Consider the following 22,773-nt stretch of genomic DNA (forward strand, 5'->3'; position numbering starts at 1 on the left):
TTTTATAATTATTTTACTAAGCAAATAATAACAAATTAAAATATTTTATAATATTATCCAATTTAAAATGTATTATTGACAACTGTAAGAAAAATAGTACATTACATGATTTATAATGTAAAAATTCATAAATAAAATAAAAGATTTGGTTATCAATGTAAAAATTAATAAAATGCGTACAAATTTTGGAAATAACACTTCAATTTTTCAAAAATTTATTTTTTTAGGTTTCTATAATAAATTTAGTAAAAGAGATTATTAGTAGAAAGATGGAGATTTCAAATAGAATAAACTTTTTATTTATATTTTTTTTATACCTTTCATATTATTTACAAAAATAATTATACCACTATATACAACAAAAATTAACTGTTATATAAAAAATTAATTTTTTTATTTTACTTTTTTTTATGCCTTTTATATTATTTATAAAAATATTTATATTTATACTAACCACTATATACACGAAAAAAATATTTATATTTATACCAACCATTATATACACAACAAAAATGCAACACATGCTCAAGGAGATTCGACCTTGGGACATCAAGTAAAAAAACAAAAGTCATAACCACCAAGCCATCCAACTACATGTGATTATAAATTGCTCATTAATAGACTATATTTACATTTCATTTTCATTTAATGATGTTTGGGAATTATCCCGCATCGAAAAATGTGTATTCAACTTTGGTATATAAATACCTATGTAATATGAACAATAACATGTGTGCAAATATATTAGGGCAACCTCACACGTGCACTTGGATACACGTGTGCACGCGTGAGTTTGCGTGGGGCAAGCTCGCTCGTGCTCTTGGCCACACGTGTGCACGTGTGAGTGCCCCACGTGCACTTACACGTGCGTGTCATGTGTTACTTGTGTGAACCGGATAGAACCAGATGGGAATCGACGGTTCTACTCTAGAACAGGGCGGTTCCCCTCTAGAGCCATGCGGTTCTCGATTTTGTGCTAGAACCGGCACGGGCTGTGTCGGTTCTCGAGTCGAACCGAACGACGCCGTTTTTTAAAACACTGGTTGGAATACTCAAGTACCGACATAAAATACTCCCCATAATAATTTAAAGATGAATGGTTTCATGAAACGGTTGGTTGTACAATAACATAATGAAACGATATTGAAAAACAATATTACGGCCATTTGTTTGACCCCAATTTTAATATATAATCTTTTCATTCCATGAACAATCATAAAAAGAAAAATTTGAAAATACAACTTAGAAAGTGATTTTTAGCCCAATTAACATAGGTAGTCTATTTTAGTAAGATGCATAAGTCTAGACTCTAGGAGGATTTGTTTTTCCTTTCCAATTTTTTTAGATAGCTTTATTATCATTAGATGAACACTGATAAATAAGAAAAAAAAAATTGATTTCGAGTTTGTAAATGCCTATATTTTAAAATTTACCAAATAAATAGTCTAGATTTATAATTGGAAGGCTCTCATTTTGACCATATTTAGGAGGTAAGTTAAGTTTTATTTTTTTAAAGATTAATTATTGGAATAAAGAGAGTGTGCGAAAATTTTGGATTCATACAAATAGCACAAACAAGATTTTTTAAAAGTATACTTTCATTATATTACAATGACATTGGGACATGAAATCACACCTCTAATTTAAATAAGTACCGAGTCGCATCGTTTTCCTTTCTATCTGATTTTAAGCGAACACACCCATTGGGATCATCTTATCCGTTCATTGAGTGTAAAAATCAACTTCATCTTCATCTTCCAATAGCTTTTTCCAATTTTACAATACAAGTGCAAGTATACTATGCACTCCTAGGAGTATACTGTACACCTACACCCTCGGTCAGAAGACTTGATTGCGATATTTTTTCTTTATAAAAATTTGAGAACCACACAAGAATGACTAGATGATTATCTCGAAAAAAAGAATTTAAATTTTGAGTTCTCTAACACTTAGTTCTTACTCCCAAGAAATTGTACCATCTCTATTCAATCTTGAAACATGAATTTTTGGAAGTGCAGAGAGCTTGATTTGGGCTGTTTTTTTTTTTTTAAAAAAAAAAAGGTTAGTTCAAGAGTTTATATTGCTAGGTACCTTAAAATTACTCTTAGATTGAGTTTTACTTGAGAGAGCAAATGGGCAATTTACTCCCACAAAAATATTTTGTCTTCAATTTAGGGATATTTAATGCAGTGCCCATTCAGCTGCTTCGACTTTAATCTTTCCTTTCATTTCGTGTGATATTAAATGAATCTATGGTGACAAAGCTCTCAAAATGCAACTTACTTAGGTTGTGTATCCATCACAACTTAGGAGAGCATCTTTTAATTATCATAGTTTGACCTCAATTCAAATAAGAAAAATTTATATAAGACTGCAACCTTCTACTATTAAAGTACGGTGCGCCTCAAAATTCCAAACATAAAAAGGGTGTCCCAAAGTTGAAAAACATCTCCTAATCTTGACCTCAAGATGTATGAATATAAAGAAAAAAAAAAAAATTCAAATGCTAAAAATAGTATATCTTGCAACAAGTTACCTCAAAAGTCTATTTTTAAAATTTTCAAGTATTTATTGATCGCCTTAATTTGCGGTGTTTTTGGAATTTAGAATATCATAATTAGGGCCAAACATGGACTTTTAAGCCATAAAATTCCAATACTAGAACTACATCTTCTAAAGTACCCTTACTTGTATATTAAAAAGTGGCCACCATATACAAACCTCACCCATGTGACTGAAAAATTCAGTAGGGACCCTTAATTTCTATTTTAGCGAACATTCAATGGGGCCAGAAAGAAGGTTGGCAAATTACAAGGAGCAAATCCTCCCTAAACCATTTACCCAATAAAAATTTAAAACTTGCCAAAAAAACATCCTCCCTAAACCTTAATTTTGGGAAGTCTAAAAGATCTGAAAAGTGAAATGCCTAAGGCCCCTCCAAACCTATACCCAACGATTTTTTTGGTCAATTCAAACTATGTTGACACACAGGAAGGAGGATTACTAAAGGGAAACTTACGTCTTTACCGTAATTTTCTTTACCATTGCTAAAGTCTGGTACCAAAATATGCAGTATTTATGTGGCGATCTTTACTCCCAATTCTTTCTTGGGGAGATGGGAAACGTGAAGAGAGAGAGGCCGTGTGACTTCGAAGAACCTTGGGGCTCTTCAGCTCCTGGTAACTTCTCTTTTGCTCGTGGCTCTCGGGGCTATTCAGTTCCTCCTTCAGGTGGAGTGGTTTTCAGGACATGCCGTGCGACTTCGAACAACCACTCATCTTCTAGTTGCAACGACAACACTTGCTTGTCCAGCTCTTTTCGTCCCTATGAACATAGGTGCTGCGAGGGCCCCGGTGAACCTTCATCTGACCTATGAAGATTATCAGTTGGAACGTACGTGGTCTCTATGTTGATCGACGCAAAAAGGAGGTCAATTTCTTGATTTCCAAATTTAAACATTTAGCTTTTATTATGCAAGAAACTAAGTGTACTCCACCCTCTCTTTTGGATGCAAGACTCTCTAGGGTAATGGTTCTGTGTGCTTTGAGGGTGTCGATGACACTGGATTTTCTGGCCATCTGGGGGTTCTTTGGGACTCAACAGCTTTGCTTTGCTTGGATGTTTTTAAATATGATATGTTCTTGGCAATTACTTTTGAATGTCCTGTCAAAGGTTTCCGTTGGTGCTTATTAATGTGTATGGCCTAATATTGCTGCCCTTAAATGTGTCTTTTTGGATGATTTGAAATCTTTTATCTTCTCTTTGGGACTTTTTGTGTGTATTGGAGGGAATTTTAATCTTATTCGCTACCTAAATGAAATATCTACTCATTCTTGGTTTAATTCTGATAAGCATCTATTTAATGACTTCATTATGGAGAATAATTTTATTAGATCTTCCTACTACTAGAGCTCACTTGGTCCAATAACTGTTCATCCAAGCTGATTATATTCAAGATTAATCGTTTTCTTGTCTAATAGGTTTGGGAAAGAGTATTCCCTTTGGTCAAGGTTAATGCTATTACCAAACTTTCTGATCACCTCCTTATTTGTCTTCATACTAAAGAGGTCACATCTGGGCCTAGACCTTTTCGTTTTGATATTCACTGGTTGAATGAGCTTGAAGTTGTGGATATCATCAATCATACTTAGGGTAGTTGTTATGTTTTGGGTAATTTTGGCTTTTGTCTTCATAAAAAGCTAATATGCTTGAAGTACAAACTCATCTCTTGGATAAAAGCAAACCAGCATCAACTTAAAGGCAAGATTGATACCACTTTGATGGATAGAGATGATTGAAAATACTATTCAGGAAAATCAAGTTTTATCTGATGAGATGATTGTTAATAAAAATTCTTTGTTTGATATGCTACATGATCTCTTTAAGATGAAGAAGATTTATTGAAAATAAAGGTCAAGAGTTAAATGGCTTAAAGAGAGTGACAAAAACACCAATTTTTTTCATGCTATCGCGAATGCGCGTAGAAGACAAAATGATATTTTCTATTATTTCTCTACCGGGTGTATCGGAAAGCGACGTTTCTGCTCGTGATGAGGTCATTGTTCAATATTTTGAATAAACATCCTCATGTAGCAAATCCCAACTGCTCGTGATGAGGTCATTGGGTTGCAGAATTGAGAAGTTTCTCCTTAAATATTTAGGGGTTTCTATCTCTGATCGTAAGCTCAATCGTGCACTTGGGACCCTCTTATCACAGGTATTAAGTTAAATTTGACCTATGGAAGACCAAGACTTTATGTTTTGGTGGGCGTATCACTTTGGTTAAATCCACGTATGTACATCTTCTTATTTATTTGATGTCAGTTCTACAAATACATAGTGAAGTAATCAAATGTATTGAAAAATATATGCGAAACTTCATTTGGGGTAATATGGAGGATAACTACAAAAAGTTTCATTTGGTGAACTGGGACCAGGTTTGTATGCTGTCAGAGCTGGGGGGTTTGGGTATCAAAAAGCTTAAACTTGTAAACTGGATATTTCTTTTTAAATGGTGGTGGAGAATCTTTCAGGGCTCATCTCATCTCTAGAAGGATGTGCTAATTGCTAAATATGGTTTCGATTATCGAACCCACTCGATTAAAAAAGATAGATGAAGCAAATTCACCTCACAGATTTGGAAGGATATTTATAGTTGCAAAAATATTATTTTCAGCAACATCAAATGGTTTATTGGCAATGGAGATAACACTCTATTTTGGTTCAGTAAATGGCTAGATGATGCACCTCTCTCTTTTACGTATCCTGACCTCTTTACCAGAGTTGCTCAACCTGAAGCAAAACTTTCAGAGTTGATTTTTCTTTCCCCCTCTTAATTGTATGATCTGGAACATTGGATGCCGCTACACTAGGCTATCGGACATGGTTATTTCGCGGCTTCACAATAGCCTCCAACAGCTTGAGCAAGTTTACATCTCTTCTAATGCCGAAGATTTGGTCATATGGGAATCAGAAACTGATAGAGTTTTATCTGTCAAATCAGTGTATAGGCTCCTTTTTATGGATCGGATCCGTATTGTTAATATATCTTTGGGTTCTATTTGGAAATGACCAGTTCCAGTTAAAATCCAAGCCTTTCTATGGGTCGCATGTCAAAGGGGTAAAATTCTTTCAAACATTTGCTTGATGTGTAAAAATGATAAAGAATCTTGCTCTCATATTTTCCTTCACTGTCTTTTTGCCTCGAGCTTGTAGTTGTGGCCCTTCTCCTTATTAAGTTTTTCCCTCATGATACCTTTGAATCCCATCAACATTATCAACTATCTTTCTGTCATTGGATTACCAAAAAAAGGAGTTTTGATTTGGAAAATTTTCAGAAGTGTAATTTTATGGCAGATTTGGTTAGAACATAACAAGATAACCTTTGATGGCGTGACTTTGTATATTGAAAGGGTAAAATATCTCATTTTACAATCTCTTTGAAATTGATTTTCCTCCATGCCTGAAGGACGAGGTGCTCTTCGGACTGATATTTATATGAATATGAAAGTTTTGGCTCATTCTTCTTCTCACTCTAGCCGTCCCCTTCGAACTTGGACTGCGCTTCTAGAAGCTTGTCTCAAACTTAATTTTGATGGCAGCTCATTTGGAAATCCAGGGCCTGCAGGTATTGGTGGGCTTCTTCGCAACAATTAGGGATTCGTTCTTTTTTCTTATTCGGGTCCTTATAGGTCTACAACAGCCAATCATGCCAAATCAGCTGCTCTCCTTCAAGGCATTCATATTATCATCGACAGGGGTTTCATTGGTGATAGTATAATTGAAGGGGATTCCCTGAATGTTATCAAGTGATATAGAAAAGAGCAAAGGATCCCCTGATCCATATTTACTCTTTGGTTAAAAATTCAAGACCTATGTGCCTGGCCTGATTTGAGGATAAGCTTCGGCCACACCATGTGTTCAGCCAATGTGTCGCTGATAGGCTAGCTAAACATGGTGTTTCTCTTCCCTTTTTGCAAGTTTCTAATGATTTGATCCAATCTATGTAATCTCATGCTTTTTAAGCATTGCTTTAATATAAGTTCATAACATTTGTCAAAAAAAAAAGAAAAGAGAGAGAGGAGGAGAGAGAGTGATGGGAGAGAGATAGCTTTAATATAAGTTCATAACATTTGTCAAAAAAAAAGAAGAGAAAGTGTAGGAGAGAGAGTGATAGGAGAGAGATGGGAAAAACAGAGAGAAGGGGTATACGTAGAGAGAGAGAAAAAAATTTGGGATGATGGCTTTTAGAAAAAACATATCTTTTTAGATTTGTTTGGCCTAAAAAAACATGTTTAAATTAACTCAAGGAGTTAGAAGAAATAAAATCTACAATTTTTATGCTCCAAGATATCTTTAAAACCTTGGGCCTATTATGAAATGAGACGTAAAAAATCATTGATAAAACCCTGGTCTGATATTTTAAACATCAAACCGCATATTAGATTTACTTTTTTTTTTTGACATTCATAGGTTGGTTCGATGATAAAACCATTGAATTGTGACCATACACTTTTTTGTCGATGGCTTATATTTTTAACATCACATTGCATTAATTGGTAAAATCTTAATTGATGCATGTTAAGAGAGTCATTGGTAAAATCTTTATTGGTGCATCTTAAGGGAGTCATGTTACAAAGTACTAACACATGTGCAATCTTAATTGTTCTTTATCAGGGCATGTTAAGGGAACCGTGTTACTAGTACTAATGCATGTACATCAATGAGACACGTATCATATTACTAGAACAACGGTTACTCTGTTTATACCTCATTTTTTTAAAGTTTAAGACGGTCCAATGTTTCAAATATTAGACTAAATAAACAGTATAAACCATATGATGTTTTGAACATCAGATCGCCCTACAAAATGGACGTTTGTTATTTTTGACACATATGAATATCATAAAGTTAAAAACATAAATTTAATACGCATGACACACTTAAAATTTTTTTTAGAAAAATAAGACAAGGACCTCCGTATACATGTCACATATTTTTAGACCATCACATAATAATGGTGAAATAAAATGGTACAAACGTAATTTTCATTTTCCCTTTAATAAATTGTGAAGACATGAATCTACATAATGGCTTGAATCTTTTATTATTCCGAAAAAAGAAGCCAAGAACGTGTGAAGCACCATCTTCTTTGTACATCACATGATATTTCTTCTACCCAAATCAATGCAAACTTGCAACTAGATAAAATACTCCCAAACTCTCATGTTACCTTATCTCAAAATCCTCCCTTCTATTTCTATTCATCTTTTCATATTTAAATGTCGTTTTAGTGGGTGCTCCTCAAAAACCTCCATTTTACAATCCCTTAATATAGTAGAGGGAAAGGGGGCTCCCAAAGCCGATCAAAGTTTTTCATGCATGACACACAAAAAAACATCTAAAACACAACACGGTTTCCTTCAATTCTGCCCTTCCCATTCCTTTTTCTCCTTTTTTTTTTTTTTCCCTACCTTCTTTTGTTCATAGTAGGTGTTTATTAAGCCTCACAACACAAGTTGAAATAAGTATTTCCCCGAATTTAATTGGGATGTGTTTCAACAGCTGTAATGCACAATATCCCTTAACTTTAGCAGCTTGAATTCCTTAAAAAAAAAAAAGAAGAAAAATAAAAAAAGGAAATAAATGAAACCTGCAATCACGGACATTTTTTTATTTACTGTTGCTTGATCCCATTCTACAGCCATGGTGAATCATAGATTGGAGTGACTACTGACTTGATTTGGAGGTAGTTTTCCAAGGCTTGCAGGCCTAAATCTCTACCAATTCCACTCATTTTGTATCCACCAAAAGGAATATCGTCGTCGAAAGCGAAGTAGCAATTGATCCAAATGACACCGGCCCGAATCGATCTCGAGACCGTATTGGCAATGTTGAGGTTGTTGGTCACAATCCCAGCTGCTAAACCATACCTTGTGTTGTTTGCCTTTTGAATTGCCTCCTCAATAGTCCTAATCCACAACCAAGAGCAAGGATGAGGCCCATTTTGAGAGAGAGAGAGAGACAGGGAGAGAGAGAGAGAGAGACTCACTTGAATTTCATTAGGGACATGACTGGCCCAAATATTTCATCCTTTGCTATAAGCATATCCTCCTGCAACAACAGGAAATTATGGTCAATACTTACATAGATGCATGCATAACAAAGCTCCCTCTCTCTCATACATAACAAAGTCAACAAGGCAATATATGATTCATGGTCTCTTTCTCTCTCTTAATGCATAAGAAAGTCAACAAGGCGATGCATGATTCATACGAGGCCATACATGACCTCACACACATTCACACACACTGATATCGTTTGTGCTTACCTCGACGTCGGTGAAAATGGTGGGTTCGACATAATAGCCCTTCTCGCCCCAAGGTTTACCCCCTGTCAACAAGGTGGCCCCCTCTCTCTTTCCATGCTCAATATAACTCAGGATTTTGTTGAATTGTTTCTTGTCAACCTTCTCAAAAGGAGAAGCCAGGAAAACCACATAAATCTACGAGTAAAACTCCAAAAAATAAAAAATAAAATAAAATAAAATAAAAAACAAAATACAAGCTTCCGATTTTGGAAATATATAATTTTGGGCAATATACATAAGAACAAAAAAAAAAAAAATATATGGGCCTATTTCAGGCAAAAATTTCACAAACGGTCGGTCAACCGGTGTTTTTTTATTTTTCAAAATTATCTCTCGGTCCGAGAATGCCGCTTTTTAAATTGTTTTTTTTTTATGGTTTTTTTGTTATTAGGGCAGTGCCTGTGCCTAGTCTAGAAGGTAGTCCGAAGTTGGCATCCTCCGCCTTATTTCTTAGCAAACAAATGAGCTAATGCGGCCTGAGGATGCCAATGTCAATATGCCCGGAAGAGTACAAGAGAAGGCGGTCCGAGAATGGGCAGCTTGGACCACGTATTTGGGGGCCAAGGATACCAACCTCGGACCACTTTGAAGTGCACCACAAAATGCGGTTCGATGATGTTAACATCGGATGGATTGGGCACTGCTCCAAACATAAGCGCACAACTCTATCATCTAAAATAACTAAAAAAAAAAATTGCAATATTCTCGGATTGAGACGCAATTTTTAGAGAAAAAAAAAAAAACCTCTCGTATAGACCAACCTTCTGTATAATTTTAATCCAAAATGGGCTCATTGCGTATTTTAGTTTTTTTTTTTTTTGTCCGTACGTAATTCATAAAATTAATCAATGTGATTTACAACAAAATTATTTCTTTTCTATGATACATTATTATAGCAACTTGGTTTATAGAATAACATCAAAATTCTTTTTGAGGCATTCACCCAAGAGAAAAAAAAACAACGTTGTCATTCTATACCTGTGGACCTTGAAGGACATTAGGATCAAAAGGATCTCCAACCACCCAACTCTTCGCCTTTTCGGCTGATCTTTTCACAAATTCATCATAAATTCCTTCTTGAACAAAAACCCGAGAACCAGCGACACAAATCTCACCCTGCACAACCATAATTAGTATTGCATCCTCGAAAATCATACAAAAGAGAAAAACAGAAAAAAAAAATGCTAAACATCCATTTGGTAGTGAGATCTGTTTTTTTGGAGAGTGATTTACGTAGGGACCCCAAAATTTTAGGTAAAATACCAAATGTACTGCAGAAATTATAAAAAAAGTCGGTCAACCTACTATTTTTTATTGTTCCAAAATCGCCCCTAATTTTGATTGGTTTTTTTTAGTTTTTTCGTTAGTAGAGCAATGCCTTAAAGTTTGGGGCACTGTCCTACTAATGAAAAAACTAAAAAAAAAATCTAAATTATGGTTGCACAATGGGTAATTTTGAAAAAGAAAAGAAGCTTGGCCTTATGTAATTTCCACTTATGAAGTGGGCATTTTGTATTTTAACTAAAATTTTAAGGTCTATTCTTAAATCACTCTTTTTTTGGACCTTGAGAGATCGGTGTTTATATTTTTTTTGGGTAGATCATTGGAAAATACAGACCCTATCTATTTTAAAAAATAATTTCGAATGCGTGGAATGGAAACTTAAAGCGGTAGCTAAAGCTCAAGTGGTACTACCACTACGAAGTCAACACATTTTCATTTGTTAGAGAGAGAGAGAGAGAGTTGCCTTATTGGTGAAGACGGCCAAGCGAGCAAGGTCGACAGCCATGTCAAGATCTGCATCATCACATATAATGAGAGGGGACTTGCCACCAAGCTCGAGGCTCACGGGCTTCAAATTGCTCGACCCAGATGCCTGCAATATTAGCCTCCCCACTTCAGTAGATCCTGTGAAAGCAACCTGCACGCAGCCAAGTCCATCAGTTATGCCTCTTTCTCTCACAAATACACACACACCCAAGTCTTACAAATCATTTTAGTGCATTACACATACTCTCTTTTATAAATGAATACATTTGGGAGAACATAACTGCAGCTCTAATAGACAATAAGATGATCGAAAGTAGACTTTATTGGATTCGATGCTATTCAAAATCACCTATATAAAGAAATCTCATATTATGTAGGATTGAGATAGATATTAAATAGAAATCCCAAAAGATTAGGGAATTACACCTCTAGTAGGGAATTAGATATATCTTTTGGTTTTTGAGATATATATAACATTTATAGGGAATTACACCTCTAGAAAACCATATATTTTGGCATTTGTATGACCCCAAATTTTGCACACACATTCTCTTCATCCCCATAATCAATCCTACGTAAAACAAAATTCAATTGGCACCCTAGATAAAATTAGTATGCATCCAACAATGAATCTCGACCATCCATTTGGTGAATTTCAATATCTAGGTCTTAAACAATTCAAAATCACTTTTTTCTTTTTTAGCATATTATTAATCTAATGATAACACTATATAAAAATTTTGGGAATAAAAAATATCCTTTTGAGACCTATTTCTAACCATCTCAATAAAATGAACGGCTTATATTAATTGGGCTAAAATGAAAACTTTCTAAATAATTTTTTCAAAATTTTCTTTTTTGTGATTGTTCTTCGGAATAAAAAGAGTGTACCTTTAAAAATGTGTCAAACAAATGTCTTTAACATGGTTTTTGAAGATGGTTGCATTATACTACCATACAACCGATGCATGAAATTATTCCCCATAAATATATATATATATAGGATGAGAATTTATGTGCCTTATTTAGATCACCATATGGGAATGACTTCTCCTTAAAATAGAGCTTCTTATGGAGAGAAACTTTGTACTGGTGATATTGTGATAGAGAAGCGGTTCCGATGGAGATTTTAAATCGTTTCCTCTTTTAGTTAGAAAGAAAGTCAGTTTTGAGTTGCTCTCCCGTCTCTATCTGATGTTGTTGGTAATGGTTGGCAGAATCTATGATATAACTTTCGTTAGAATAGGATGAGAATTTGTGTGCCTTATTTAGATCACCATATGGGAATGACTTCTCCTTAGAAAGAATAGAACTTCTTATGGAGAGAAACATTGTGCTGGTGACATTGTGATAGAGAAGCAATTCTGATGGAGATTTTAAGTCGTTTCCTCTTTTAGTTATAGAGAAAATCAGTTTTGAGTTGTTCTTGCGTCTCTATCTGATGTTGTTGGTAATGGTTGGCAGAATATATGATGTAACTTTCGGTAGAATAGTGGATTTCAGTTTGTTGCGTCCGTAAATGTAACCTTCTGGGTGAACCACGTATATCTTTGTGTTTTTGTGGTATGTGTTTCATGCTTTATTTCTTATATTTTATTTGCCAAAAAATCAACCAATGATAAAGCAAAATGAAAAACCACGATTCATAGAGCCTAGCCGACTCCAAATAGTTAGAAAAAACTCTAACAATGAGGATGACGAGACATAATCTCTCCCTCATTTTGTATATACTAGAGAGAATTAGAAAAAAAAATTTTGGGAAGAATTCACTTAAGCTGTTTGGAAAGCGTAGAAATGAAAAAATGCAAATAAATTAGGAGCTTACTTTGTCAATTTCCATATGAGAGCTAATGGCAGCACCTGCAGTTTGGCCAAATCCAGGAACCACATTCAGCACCCCAGGGGGTATACCAGCCTGAAATTTCAGTAAAATAAATAAAACCCACAAAGAAAATCATTTAGTTAGTACACTACAAATTAAACAAAATATTGCATAGATCAAGGAAAAGCATATTATGCACCAGTGGTCTATGTATATATGATACACAGCAAGACATCAACCGTTCGTTTCAATATGTGGAGATTAAAATGATACAAGGGATGGATGGTTGGCCCATAAAGTGTACCATATAGAATACACCACTGGTGTGAACTTTCGCTTTGCTAGAACACAATCCTTTGGGTAAAGGTTGTAATCCTAGTCCAATTAGGAAAAGTAAACAATAAGATTATCTATTTTTGGTACGTGGAGGTTACAGTTAATCTTGACCATCGGATGTGAAATTGAGTGGCTACATTTATTCTCTTGACAACACTTAAAAGTTGAGAAGAAATTTTTTTGAACTATCTTACACAACCAAGCTGTCAGTTTTCACATTAGAATGTTATAGGTAATTGTGACCTTATATGTAAATGGTCTCATGGTATACAATCCTATCCAAATATTATAGACTGCAAACTCAAGCACAAACTCGGCACCTCTTGATAAAGGAGAATATTCATCAGTTTCATTTTTTGGAAATTTATCGAAGCATATATAAGGCTCGAACTGTTTAAAATTTTACATAAGATATATTTTGGTAAATTTCTTAAAACCCATTTAGAGGTGGCATTTCATGAGTTATGTGAAATTGGATGAAAGCAATGATGGGTTATTTGAAATTACATGGCAAAACATGGGTACTATGTTAAATAATTCAAATCTTATGTATAACTTGCAAAAAAGTTTTCTTTTGTAGGAATCTTATATGAGTGGGACATCTTTTTTACGTATCATATTTCTATAAAAAAAATAACTAAAAATATTTTTTTATTAAAATAAGATATCTTTGAAAATTATTTTCAGCCAAAGTACAAAAGCAATAAAAGTGCCCCAAGAGAACCAAAAGACCAAATTAAATGGGACATCTTTCCATTTCTCAATCAAGCACCCCACTAGATGGGACATCGAAATATATTTGTATGTTGGACCTTTGCACATAAATAAAAAATTACCCTTTGGATATAATTTATAGGTACTAGTCGGATTACCCTTGGGCATAATTGATAGGTACTAGTCGGCAAGAATATTTTAGGTCCACTAAATTTTTATCTAAGATATTAAAGTCCTCATTAAATATATGCAATTTTATACTTTGAGACGACTTATCTTTGTTACAAGGAGATCTCAATTACTCCAGCTCAATGGATGTCAAATTAGATGTCTTGGGTGTGTCACGAAGATCCTTTTTTTTTTTTTTGGAACTTTGAGTTGTCATTTTTATAACCACCGAATTTGAAATATGATGTACGTGTTTATGACCTCCTTGTGCCAAAAGTAAATGATCTCTTTGTATATTTTTCATGTGAGAAGGTACAAAATAAGGCCAAAGAGAGATTTTATGCACATGTGGAACTATGGGTGGCATTGAGCACCCCGGTTTAGCTGAAACAACTTTTACCCGGGACACGAAATTTGCCCCAAAACTGCGCTCAAGCTCAAATATATTCATGATTGGGCCGGGCTTGGGCCCTAGCTGAAAAATCCAAATTTTTCTAGAGGCATTGGTGTGTGATCTTCGTGTACAAAAAATTAAGTGTTATGGTATATAATCCCATGCATTGAAATCTCTTACCCCCTCTATCTCTCACCTGTTTGGAAAGGTCGGCGACGAAGAGTGCGGTGAGCGGTGTCTGCTCCGCTGGCTTTATCACGATGGTACATCCGGCGGCCAATGCCGGGCTCACCTTCATGAAGAACATCACTAAGGGGTAATTCCATGGAATTATCTGACCCACCACCCCTATAGGTTCTTTCAGTGTATATCCTTGAAGTTCCCCTCCCATTTTCATGGTCTCACCATGGATTTTATCAGCTGCTCCTGCATAGTAACGAAGAGTCTTGGCCACTGAGCGCACATCCCTTAATCTCACAAACGATAACACTTTCCCACTGTCCCAGCTTTCCAGCAGTGCTAGCTCTTCCTTGTTTTCTTCAATTAAATCAGCGAATTTGCACATAATTCTCCCTCTTTCCTATGAAAATGAGAAAAAAAAAGAAAAAAAAGAATAAGGATTGCAGGTAAAATTTAGGAGTGGAAGAGTTATGGGAATAACTTTTTTTCACAAAAAAGGAGAAGGGAGCGTTGGTTGTTTATTTATTTATTCTGCCTTTACAGCCCCTATCCGTTTTAAAAAGAGTCAATTTTTTTGAAAGTATTAGTGAGACGAGATCATGTTCTACTCTACATTGTCAAAAAAGAGAGCATGTTCAATTCTTGGTAACATGTGTGTCACGATGTCATTGAAATCTTGTAAAAAATAATATTCACTATGTATTAACAAAAAAAATGACACTTTGATCAGATGAAATTTTCTGGACAATTTTTTTTTTTTTCAAAAACAGTTGGTTTTGTCCATTTAAGGGAAAAGGAAGTTGTAAAAGAACAAAATGTTGCTCCAATTGAGCACAAAAAACTATTTTTATTTTTTTCTTCAAGTCCTTTGCACCTTGCCTTTTAGCTATTACTGTCTTTTTTTTATTCATTTGAGCTATCAAAGGGTAAAATAGTAATTTGATACCGCCTACCTTGGGATCATAGCTTTATTAACCTTCGTAAATAAATGTATAGAATGAGACCATTTACTTTATAATAAAGGTCACAATTATCATTATTGACCATTAGAATTGAAATAAAGTGGATGAAGATGTGTTATTCTTTGGGTGCAAAATCCAAAACAAATATTCTCGAATGTTGTGATACACTTTCATTTATGGAAAATTGTTTCATACGGATTGAACCGCATTACTACATGTGCGGTCCAAAAAGTATAAAGCATTTATCTTAAAGATGGATGCAGGTATGTTCCATCTCAAAACAATAGAAACTAACGGTCTAAATGTTTTCTTTTAGAAAAATATGTATGTGTAGAACCTCAAAAGATCACCATTAAATGTGGCATGAATCTATAGAAAAATAAACTCCCATACCCATGTAATAACTTTTTTAAAGATCCGTATCAACTTTAATGGTGATCTTTTAGGTCCTATATACATATGTCACTCTCAAAACACAAGTTTGAGAGTGCTTTGCTCTAAGTAAATAATTTGAACTTGCTACCACTTGCTTTCGTTGCTCGTTGCCACCTCTACCATAAGAGCAAGTGCTTTGATGGCTACACTTCTTCTCGCATAGTAGAAATTGCTCGTTGCTAAAATGCTTTATGAAAAAGAAAGAAAAATCATTGAACGCTTCAACTTGGCCACTGAAGAAGGTGAAGGCTGGGCGAGAGACTGGGCCAACTTACTGCTGCCGTGCCATGGTTGAAGCTCGAGGCTCCATAGACTAAACTATGTATAAGGCCTTTTTTTTTTTTTTTTTGGAAGGGGAGGGCACCACCCAATGGGGTTCAATGCCTAACAAAAACAAAACACACAAGCCAAAGCCAAAAAAAAAAGGCGAACGAAAGATATGTGTGGCCGAAGAGAGGAGAGATAAAACACATGCGTGGCTGTGGATCCATGTATGTAAGACCTCAAAAAATCACCGTTAGATTTGGTAGGGATCTATAAAAAAAGTTACCTCCCGTAACCCTATGATATCTTTTTTAGAAATATGTTCAAATGATTATCCTTTGAGTCCTACATAGGTGAAAAAGATCCTATAATATCATTACTTTGAAAAATATATATAAAATAGAAGAAGGTATGTTATTTAATTGAAGTTAAAGGGCAAATTGACCTTTTTCCTCAATTTTAAATGACTTCTTATTTTATCCCCATCACTTTCAAGGCCTTCGTTTTTGTCGTTGCCCAAATAAAGACAAACGGTTTTGGAAATAAAATAAGGCGATGCCCAAATAAAGACAAAAGGTCTTGGAGCAAATTGTAAATCTACTAAGTCGGTCAGAAGACCTACTCGGGAAAAGTTTAACAACGACCTAAGAAATGCCGGATGAAAAGTTTTTCAAATTAAAAATTTTGGGTATTATTTTTCATAATAGAAATTTTGAATTATTTGAGTTTCCAAACAGTTAGATCTCTCCCACTAAAAATTGGACCGTCTATTGAAAATCTGAGAATTATTATTTTTCCAAATATATACCAGGTGTGATTAGGAGATTATTTCTCTTGAGATAATCTAAACCGTCTATTCAATTTTGAGACATTATTTTTTCTAAGGTGGTACAAATACAAAAGTATAGCTATTGAGATTAATATGTGTCCAAAAATTAATCCTAGATCCTATTTTACCTGGGGGAGTAAATGCACACTATCCTCCAGCAGGGAAATAATATCTTCCAGCTAAAATGATAGTCGAATTAAGAAAGGGTGTGGTTTGGATAGAGCCAAGACTCTAAGCAATCAAAGTAGTGCCCACCCTTAAACAGTGTCGAGAATTATCGTTTCAACATTAAAAATCTCTGTGATAGCCTTTAAATATATTTTTATTTTTAATTATAAAATTTAAATCTTCAAAAATAGTATATATCAAATATATATATATATATATATATATATATATATATATATATATATCTATATATCTATATATATATATATATATAAATTTGAAAATCTTTAAAATTGACTGTCCATCTTGATGTTGAGATGATCAATTTGAGGACATTTGGACATCAAAAGAGCCACTTCTTATGAAAGTTTTTAAGTAGGTTCCAATTTGATTGTTTAGTGTGCCTTGGCTCTATATAAACTTTTCCCATTAAGATATAAATAGATATAATTTTTAGAAGGATAATAACCTGGAAGGTGCACGGGGAAAGGGTGTTTAATTTTTTTTTCTTTTTCTAGGCTTTCTCCCCCTGCCCGACGTCTCTAAGGACCGGTGGAAAATTCACTTTTTTTTTTCTTTTTCAAGAGCTAACCGCCATCATCAACTGGACATCCTCATCTTTGGTCTCTGTTCGAAATCGAGGATATCATATAGCCTCAAAATCCAAATCCATATTATGTTCCACACCAATGGCATCGAACAACTCCAAATCCTTGCCTTTGAGTCGTCAGATATTTTCTCCAAAAGAAAAAGAAAAAAGAAACAAGAAAAAGGAAACTAAATTTCAAGCATAATGAAAGGAAATAAAAATCTTACATATCCACTCATCCGAGGCCAGATTCCATTGTCGAAAGCTTCACGAGCAGCCTTCACTGCCAAATCGATGTCTTCTTTAACTGCCTCTGCGACCCTCGTGATCGTTTCTCCAGTTCGTGGGTCGATCGTCTCAAATGTCTTTCCTGATAATTTATTTTTTTTCAAACAAGTAACGTAGTTTCAGTTAAAAAAAACAGAAAAAGGAAAGGTATAAAATCAGAATATTTGATATAATGGAGGTCACAATCATCAAATCGTTAAATTTGAAATCGGGTGGTTGAAGATATGTCAAAGTTTACAATAAAATTTCTTGAATATTATAATAAACTTTCATCTATTGGATTTCACGCTAAAAATGACTTCGACCTCTTTGTATCAAAAATCATCAAAAATCAATAGTCTCATAGTATACAATCTCATAGTAATTTACACAGCTACTACGTGCCTACATATTTTTTTAATTAAAAGGTTTTGTGTTTCCACCCGAGCATTTGCTCCATTCATCGCCTCCAATGCATCCCAAACCTAGTAGCATTAGGAGGATAATTTTTTTAAAAAAAAAGGGGGCTGAAACTCCTTACAATATTATTAATAAAAATTAAACGAATACAAATTACACTTAATGATATGTTTTTCTCTATATCAATTAAATACCTCAATATAAATATTGAAATGATTCCATTTGCCCCTATTGAAGCCCAAATAATTAAGGATATTTTTAAAGACGCCTTAACCGAATGATAATTAAGGTTAAAATTACCAAAGCATCATTGATTAATCTGGCTACCCAATACTACACTGTAGCGACTTCAGAAATTTGGCACTTCTTTTCAAGGATGTACCTAAAACATATAGAAAGTTAAAAGCGCACCGTCCTATATAATTATTGATCTGTTAACCCCTGTAATGATATTTTAAAAGATTTAACCCATGTTTTTTTTAATTTATTAGAAGTCAGTGGAACATACGTGTACGCAATGAGACATCAAGTAAGTACAAGCGGAAGAAACAAACCCTGGGGTGCGGTTTGTATAGAACCTAGGCTCTACACAATCAAATTAGAGCCTACCTTCAAATAGCATTGAAAAATGCACTTTTAATACGGGAAATATTTGTGATAGCCTTTGAATACATTTTCATCTTTTTACGCTAGTTTCGATCGATAGATCTATGAAAACTTGAAAATCTAAAAAATTGAGAGTATAAAAAGTACCTTATAAAATATACTATTTTAAAATCTTGAAATCTATTTTTTTTTTCGCAAGTCCATGCATCTTGATGTCGAGATGATCAATTTGAAAAAATTTAAGCATCCAAACAACCTTGGAGGTAGGATCTAATTTGATTGTTTTGAGTCTCGGATCTATATAAACTTTTCCCTAACCAGCACCGATTATTAGAGAGAGAGAGCGAAGAAAATGTAAAGTCAGGAGAGACAGAAATATATATATATATATAAATAAAGTCGATAGAGAGAGAGAGAGAGTTCGGACAGAGATGGAAAAAAAAATATAAAAGTGACGAGGATTTCAGAAAAAGGAAAAGGGTAAAAGCAATTAATTACATACATAGAACATGGAGGAAGTAGCCAAAATTCATTTAACCTAAAAATAAGTATAAAACAAAAAAAACACAAAACTAGCCAACCCCTACAGTCCTGAACCGTAGATGAACAATGAGGAGCCAAAGCCAAAAGCAGTAGTTCACCAGAAAGAGAGAGGGCCAACAAGCGAAGTTCAGTAGAGAGAGAGAGGTGGAAACTCGAGAGAGAGAGAGAGAGAGGGGGAGAGAAAGAGAGAGACAGAGAGGGAGAGGGAGAGAGAGAAAGAGAGAGAGAGAGAGAGGGTTACAAGAGTTGGACAATGAAGAGGACGTTAAGAACTTAATCTCAGTAGAGAGAGAGAGGATTCATCGAGCATCTTAGAGAGAGAAAGAGATTTCTTATTGGGTAAATCAGAGTGTAGGTTCAAATGAACATCTTGAAATCCTTTTCTGAAACAAGTTGTTTCAAATATAGGCATGTCAAACTCCATACTCCATCCCGCCCCAGAAAAACTCAGAACCCAGGAGAGAGAGAGAGTCACTGAATTCAAACGTGGAGCTCATCTGAAAACTCAGATGTTGTGAAAGCTCATCTGAAAACTCAGATATAAGAATTAAAGCTCAAAAATGTTCTCAAAGAGAGAGAGAGAGAGAGGAGTCATTCAGATTAGAGAGAGAGAGAGATCATTAAAAACTAAGTAAGAAATGAAAGAAATGGAACCTGATACTGAATCGACGAACTCGCCATTGATGAAAAGCTTAGTGAACTTCACTTGAGGAAGCTTCAATCCATTCTCTGAATCCCCATTGTATTGAGCCGCCATGCAAGCTTTCTCTCTCTCTCTCTCTTCCTCTTCTTTCTCTCTCTTAATTTTCCCCAAACTCACTGTTTGCTCTTTCAGACCACCACACCCCTAATTGCCGGGTTTTATAGCAGCATACCTTCTTAGAATTAACGAAGATCCGCCACGTGTCGGTCATCTGGCGGTTCCGTCTACGACAATTCATCTTCCCACGCAAGAGCTTTGGGCTGAATGCCACATCAGATCGTTTTATATGCATTATTTTATCCAATTTCTCAACGCATTTATTACAAGAAAAAGTTGTAAGACATACCCGTGATTACCCTTCTAGTGTCCAAAATCATGTCAGACTTTTACACTTTTTTTATTTTATTTTTATTTATTTTTTAGTCAGTGAAGGAGGCCCTTACCCTTGGTTTTTTTTTATTTTTTTTATTTTTTTATTTTTTTATTTTTTATTTTCGGTAAGTGAAGGATGCGTGTCCTCTCGGCTTGGTATGAATTAAGAGCGTTGTAATCTTCAAGCGCCGACCAATTAAGCGGGGGCTATTTTTATAGATTTCAAACTTGACTGGTTGTAAAAACATAATTTTAGGGTTTTCGGATATAAAAATAGTGTATGATATAATACATAATTTAGGTAGGCTATTTTGCCCTCTATTTCTATAAATCTAAGTCATCTCTTTTATCCTAAAAATAAGTGTTTTTAGATGTGCTTGGTTTATATTTTTAGCTTCAAATTTCATAGCGAGAGTTGGAAGTTGATTTTACGGGTGTTAGAAAGTGCGGCTCGCGTCGAGTAATCAATTTTGGCTTAAGCCGATTACTCGGGTCAAGTATGAGTAATTCGGCCAATTAAGTGTTGTAGCAACAAAAAAAAAGGATAAAAAATTATAAAAAAATTAAAAAAATCAAAATAGGAGTAACTAAATAGATTTTAAAACATCAACTTATAACTAAGGCTGTTTTAACCTTTGAAAAGAATAAATTTATATAAGGTGTCAATCTTATACTATATGAGCAACGTGCACTTAAAAAACCCATTGGAAAACCCTCAAATTCATCATCTCGGCCTCAAGATTCATAAATATGGAAAGAAGGGGATTTCTAGTATTAAAAAGAGTTCATCTTCTAACACATTATATGGACCGTCCATTGTCAAGATTTTCAAATACTCATAGATTCGTTTGATTTTCACCATTTCTGGAACTTTAAATTTCATATTTTAGGGCAACAATAAATTTTTATATCATTGCAAGAGTTTACGGCACCGAAAATACATTTTCAACATAGTTTTGAGGTACACCTTACCTCAATAGTATAAGGTTGACACCTTATATACCTCACCTTTTTGAAATAATTCAAAAAAAGATGGAAAAATGTAAAAAAAAAAAAACTATTTATGGAGAAAATACTTTTCAATCTTTGCAAAAATAAAAATAAAAAATATAATAAAATTATCCCAAATAAACTTTTTATACTTTATAATTTTTATTTCTTTTAATTTTTTTTTAATATCCCCGAATTGGGTGTCCAATTCAGGACAACTCAGGCTCGGCGAAGGCCCAAGCCAAAGTAACTTCTTACAGCCGTCATGAAGTTTTTTCCTTTCTGGTCGACAATCCAAAGTGAGACCAACCGTTCAAAAAAAAAAAAAATGAGACTAAAACGATTTTGCTCTTGGCTGGGGAATGCCGACAAGAGAATGCCCACTGTTTCTAGAATCAATGAACCGAGCCGCCTTGACCCAAGCCTAGCACGAGCAGGCCTGCCCTAAATGACCCAAATTTGAAAAGAAAAAATCAAGGGTCATGTCAGGCCGTTGTTGTGGCTCCTCCTCTAGCTAAGGATGGCAACCGCCTGGGTACGGATTACGTCTGATTGAACCCGAACCTGGATCCGGACCTGAATAGTATTCGGATCTAAAATTTGGTCTCATACCTAGACTCGTCGGGTCTTGGCTCTATCTATCGGATCCAAGGTATGGTCGGCCCTATTGCCACCCTATGACTGAGTTATTTGTTTTTATTTTTGCCCATCTTTTGCTCATTTACTTTGTGATTATGTGCTTCTTCTTTTTCGCTAATAATACTGTAAATATTGACAATATTGTGACAATATGAACACATGTACCTAAAGACATATGATTGCCATCATATACCCTATGACTACAGGTATGGGTCAGGTCCAGCTGGACCCAAACTCAGGAATGGTATTCAGATCCAAAATTTGGACTCGTATTAGATGTGAGGTTCGGTGTACCCATCGGTTCCCGAGTCCAGTAAAGTCCATCGCCGCCCCTAAGTCAGGCTTCACCTGGTTTCACCCTCAGACCATAATGGCCTAGGGTCACATTTTGTCCGATTTCACCCTCAGGTCATCTCATTGTTGGGTCACATTTTGTAGCGCAAGCCCGAGTTCTTCAAAGCCAGGCTAATAAGGTCGGGTTGGGTTGAGTTGTATTTTTCCAGGGCCAAATTATCTGAGTTGGGTTGAGTTGCCTATACATTTGTAGTTACGCAAAAAGAACAAAAAGTCGAGCCCAGCTGATTCAAGCTGGCCTTGTGATGAAGCGATTGAGGGAATAAATAATTATAATAAAATAATAAATATCATCTCTAAAGGTTGGTAAAAGAATCCATTTTAAAAATCTTTTTACAAGATCCAAATTTTTTATTCAATTTTAATATCTTCTCTATAA

General features: G+C 34.7%; 1 protein-coding gene across 1 annotated transcript; it reads right to left on the minus strand.

The window, feature by feature from the left end:
• Positions 1-7,916: 7,916 nt before the first annotated feature.
• Positions 7,917-20,169, minus strand: ALDH2C4 (aldehyde dehydrogenase 2C4). The gene is made up of 9 exons (XM_006842175.4): positions 19,991-20,169; positions 17,728-17,870; positions 14,270-14,653; positions 12,465-12,554; positions 10,617-10,790; positions 9,848-9,985; positions 8,831-8,968; positions 8,552-8,613; positions 7,917-8,471 (listed from the first exon to the last, which is right to left on the minus strand). The coding sequence occupies exons 1-9, from the start codon at positions 20,091-20,093 to the stop codon at positions 8,198-8,200; spliced, it is 1,506 nt and encodes a 501-aa protein (XP_006842238.2). The 5' UTR covers positions 20,094-20,169; the 3' UTR covers positions 7,917-8,197.
• Positions 20,170-22,773: the final 2,604 nt, after the last annotated feature.

This window comes from Amborella trichopoda, chromosome 5, assembly GCF_054954075.1.
Source record: "Amborella trichopoda isolate Santa Cruz 75 chromosome 5, AtrichopodaSantaCruz75HAP2 v2.0, whole genome shotgun sequence".
NCBI lineage: Eukaryota > Viridiplantae > Streptophyta > Magnoliopsida > Amborellales > Amborellaceae > Amborella > Amborella trichopoda.

Excerpts from the sequence above, each read along its gene's own strand:
- ALDH2C4 (XM_006842175.4), bottom strand. The coding sequence starts at position 20,093 with ATGGCGGCTCAATACAATGGGGATTCAGAGAATGGATTGAAGCTTCCT. Across the intron at positions 10,791-12,464 it reads CTCATATGGAAATTGACAAA|GTTGCTTTCACAGGATCTAC; the intron begins GTAAGCTCCTAA and ends GGCTGCGTGCAG. Across the intron at positions 8,472-8,551 it reads ATGTCCCTAATGAAATTCAA|GACTATTGAGGAGGCAATTC; the intron begins GTGAGTCTCTCT and ends GTTGTGGATTAG.